Source organism: Prunus dulcis, chromosome 3 (assembly GCF_902201215.1).
Source record: "Prunus dulcis chromosome 3, ALMONDv2, whole genome shotgun sequence".
NCBI lineage: Eukaryota > Viridiplantae > Streptophyta > Magnoliopsida > Rosales > Rosaceae > Prunus > Prunus dulcis.
Window position 1 is genome coordinate 17,201,993 of NC_047652.1, and position 4,141 is coordinate 17,206,133.

At 38.8% G+C, this 4,141-nt stretch overlaps 1 protein-coding gene across 1 annotated transcript; it reads left to right on the forward strand.

Moving 5' to 3' along the window:
- The first annotated feature begins 2,939 nt into the window (after window positions 1–2,939).
- On the forward strand, window positions 2,940–3,329 carry LOC117621892. The gene is made up of 2 exons (XM_034352425.1): window positions 2,940–3,135; window positions 3,181–3,329. Exons 1-2 carry the CDS (start codon window positions 2,940–2,942, stop codon window positions 3,327–3,329), a joined length of 345 nt encoding a protein of 114 aa, XP_034208316.1.
- The last annotated feature ends 812 nt before the right edge of the window (window positions 3,330–4,141 follow it).

Consider the following 4,141-nt stretch of genomic DNA (forward strand, 5'->3'; position numbering starts at 1 on the left):
TCTAGACATGAGAAAGTTCTTGGAGTAGCATTAGACGTGGAGAAGCACCTGGAGAAGCCTTGGAAACCACAAGCAACTTCAGAATTGGGGTTTCTCTACTCTTATTGCATTCAATATGTTTTCTCATTTTTGCTTAAGTTTCATTTCCATTATGAGCAGCTAAATTCATAACTAGGGCTATGATGTAACCCAACATGAATATTCTGGGTTTATAAGTTGAAGTTTTGAGTTTCAAGTTTGATTCATGATTCATATTCTATTCTTTATGCTTATCAGTTAATATGCTTGTTTGGATGATTGATCACCATTAGAACTTGTATATTAGCTACCTTGGTTTGAATCAAGAGTAGACACCATGCTTTGATTTGAATTGAACTATGAATAAGAAAAGTATGTATGGACATTCGACAACAGGGATTAGATACATGCTTGGTTGTTTAAATTGTTCTTCTATGCTTAATGGGTTCCTAACGCTTAATTTAGATTAGACAACAAATGATCAAGTTAGGGAATTAGGAGCACAAGGTTCGGACCAGACACCATGGCCTAATCATACTTTAGCTAGAATCAACCTTTGAATCCGAATGAGACTTGTCACTTGACTCCTTATAACCCCGAATTGAATTGTTATGGTGAATCGAATGCCCTAGTCTCCCAATCTGTTTTCCAGCCTACAAAAGTACTCTTTGTTACATTTGTTCACCTTGCTTTTGTTTGAAATTTCGTTTGCCTCATTTGTTCAACAATTACAACCACTCTTGCTTTAAATTCTGTTTTAGACTTCACCTCCTACATCCTTGAATTTGGTAATCTAAGTACATAACTAGTTTTAACTTCTCAGTCCTCGTGGGTACGACCTCGTACTTGTCTTGCTATACTACTAATTGGCCCGTACAATTGCGAGTTAACATTTTAACAACAATGCTTGAAGGGGATGCTGGAATTGTTGGGATATCAAGGTCTCCCATGAACTCATTGGCAGCCATCTCTTCTTTTTCTTGGTCTGAACTTGATTCCGAATTTGAAGGTGAAGACCCTGGGAGGTCAGTGTGGATAGCAAGACCTTCAAATGTGGCAATGGCTTTCTCTTTTGCAGTTGCTAACTCTCTTTCTAGACGATTCTGAATTTCAGAGATCACCCGGTTTGGTTGCAAAGATGGCCCTGCGTTCAAAGATCTCGAACTTTGGAATGAAGACCTCACTTGATCAAGGAAAGGATTACTAGACATAAACTACCTGAAACAGAAAATAATTTGAGTTAATTAGTACTTCTAAAAGAATAAGGGTAACTTTGGGTACATAACCAGGGAAGAACTTTCATTCAGTCCCCGGCAACGGCGCAAAAATTTGTTGTTAAAATGTTAACTCGCAATTGTACGGGCCAATTAGTAGTATAGCAAGACAAGTACGAGGTCGTACCCACGAGGACCGAGAAGTTAAAACTAGTTATGTACTTAGATTACCAAATTCAAGAAAGTAGGAGGTTAAGTCTAAAACAGAATTTAAAGCAAGAGTGGTTGTAATTGTTGAACAAATGAGGCAAAACAAAATTTCAAACAAAAGCAAGGTGAACAAATGTAACAAAGAGTACTTTTGTAGGCTGGAAAACAGGTTGGGATACTAGGGCATTCTATTCACCATAACAATTCAATTCTGGGTTATAAGGAGTCAAGTGACAAGTCTCATTCGGATTCAAAGGTTGATTCTAGCTAAAGTATGATTAGGCCATGGTGTCTGGTCCTAACCTTGTGCTCCTAATTTCCTAACTTGATTATTTGTTGTCTAATCTAAATTAAGCATTAGGAACCCATTAAGCATAGAAGAACAAGTTAAACAACCAAGCATGTATCTAATCCCTGTTGTAGAATGTCCATACATACTTTTCTTATTCATAGTTCAATTAAAATCAAAGCATGGTGTCTACTCTTGATTCAAACCAAGGTAGCTAATATACAAGTTCTAATGGTGATCAATCATCCAAACAAGCATATTAACTGATAAGCATAAAGAATAGGAATATGAATCATGAATCAAACTTGAAACTCAAAACTTCAACTTATAAACCCAGAATATTCATGTTAGGTTACATCATAGCCCTAGTTATGAATTTAGCTACTCATAATGGAAATGAAACTTAAGCAAAAATGAGAAAACATATTGAATGCAATAAGAGTAGAGAAAACCAATTCTGAAGTTGCTTGTGGTTTTCAAGGCTTCTCCAGGTGCTTATCCACTTCTAATGCTACTCCAAGAACTTTCTCATGTCTAGAGTATGGCAACTAAAGAGGTGATTTGGGATGAGTTTGGGTGGCTGGTGATGGCAGAGAAAGAACAAATTCGTAGGAATATGGAAGGAAGGCTTGCTGGAGTTGTTTTTTGATTTTTGGGCTGAATGAAGTGATATAGGATGGCTGGAGTGAATTATTGGTGAATGGAGTGACTCCTCTGCACTTGAGTAGCTGACACACCTCCCTTAATTACCTCCCTTAATTGCTCAACATGTCAGGTCTAAAGTCAAGGAAAGACCTCCCTTAATTGCTGGAAAGACCTCCTTTAATTGCTCAACATGTCAGGTCTGGTGTGTATATGGGCTCACGAATTGGGCTCAACTTCATTATCTGATGCATTTGAGTAGTCCATCTTGAAGTTCAGACTCTCATCTTTCCAACCACAATTTATTTGGGCAAATCCAAGTTTGGAGGAAGATGTTAAGGCCGAAATGAGTTGCTAACCCAGTCTGCTCGTTTTTGCACCATTTTGCATCTTTTCTTATCCAAAGACACCATTGTTACCTAAGGCCCAATGAACTGAATGATAAACAGAAAAAGGGATTAAAAGCACATGTTTGACTCAATAACATAACCAAATCATAAGCAAGAAGGGTACAAAATGATATACAATTGTAAACTGATCAGTTTGGAAAAGCCTGTCACTTGCCAATGGAGCTTGAACACAATGCTTTTTGGGCCATCAAGAAGTTGAATTTTGATCTGGACAAGGCCGGCCATGTTAGAAAGTTTCAGCTCAATGAATTGGAAGAAATTCGACATGAATCCTATGAGAATGCAAAGCTATACAAAGAACGTACCAAGAGTTACCATGACAAGAACATTCAACGGAAAGAATTCACTAAAGGTATGTCAGTTCTTTTGTTTAACTCACGTTTGCGTCTCTTTCCAGGAAAATTGAAGTCTAGGTGGCTTGGCCCATTCACCGTGGTCAATGTATCTCCCTATGGAGCTGTGGAGATTCAAAGTCCTAAAGATGGCTCGACTTTCAAAGTAAATGGACAACGTTTAAAGCCATTCTATGAGGGAGTGTCAGTTTGAATTCAAACTGGTCATGTGGTGGATCATCTTCCCTTCGTACAATCAAGTTAGCTAATGGCATAATGTCTTGCCAAGACATTAACTAAGGCGCTTCTTGGGAGGCAACCCATGTGTTGAAGAAAAAGGTGCTTGGTAGCGGTCGACCTAATCGCTGATAAGGTCATAATTTCACACATTTGCATGCCTTCTTTGCTTAGTAAGTTTGTTTAGCTTCTCTTTATTTTTGAGTCTCTTACCTATGTTTGTGTGTTTTGTAGGTTAAGACAGCAAGTTGATGACATTTGATACAATTGATGCATGTTAAGGACTGAGTGGCACAAGAGGAATATGAGCTTAAAGACAAAGCTCATTTAAGCCACACTCCTTGTCAGTCCAGTTTCGTAGGTCATCTTGCAGGCCTCATTTCAGCAACTTACACAGGTTGGATGAGGAGACATCCTTGATAGAAGTTGTTCCAATGGGTGTCTATTATAACATATCCAAATTTTAGCCCAATTGGATAAATCTGGAGCCCTCAACACGTCAAAGACTGAACCAAGTTCACAGAAAAGTCATAGTTGGCTGCCATCACATTTAATGTGGCTACAACCCTAGAGCCATGTGCTACACATAAAAGCAGCCACACATGGGAGACAAATCAGATTGGGAAGTCAGAAAGATGAACAAAAGTCAAGCTTTCCATAAAGAAACCATACCAAGGCACATGGGCAGCTGGAACAGCTGGAAAGTATGGCAGCTGGAACAGCTGGCTAGTTGAGGGCAGCTAAGAAAGGTGGGCTTCAGCAGCCAAAGGGGAGGACGAAATTTCACTC

Bases quoted from the DNA above. Each gene is read 5' to 3' on its own strand.
- LOC117621892 (XM_034352425.1), top strand. From the start codon at position 2,940: ATGGAGCTTGAACACAATGCTTTTTGGGCCATCAAGAAGTTGAATTTT. The intron at 3,136-3,180 runs GTATGTCAGTTC...GTCTCTTTCCAG, and splicing joins ACGGAAAGAATTCACTAAAG to GAAAATTGAAGTCTAGGTGG.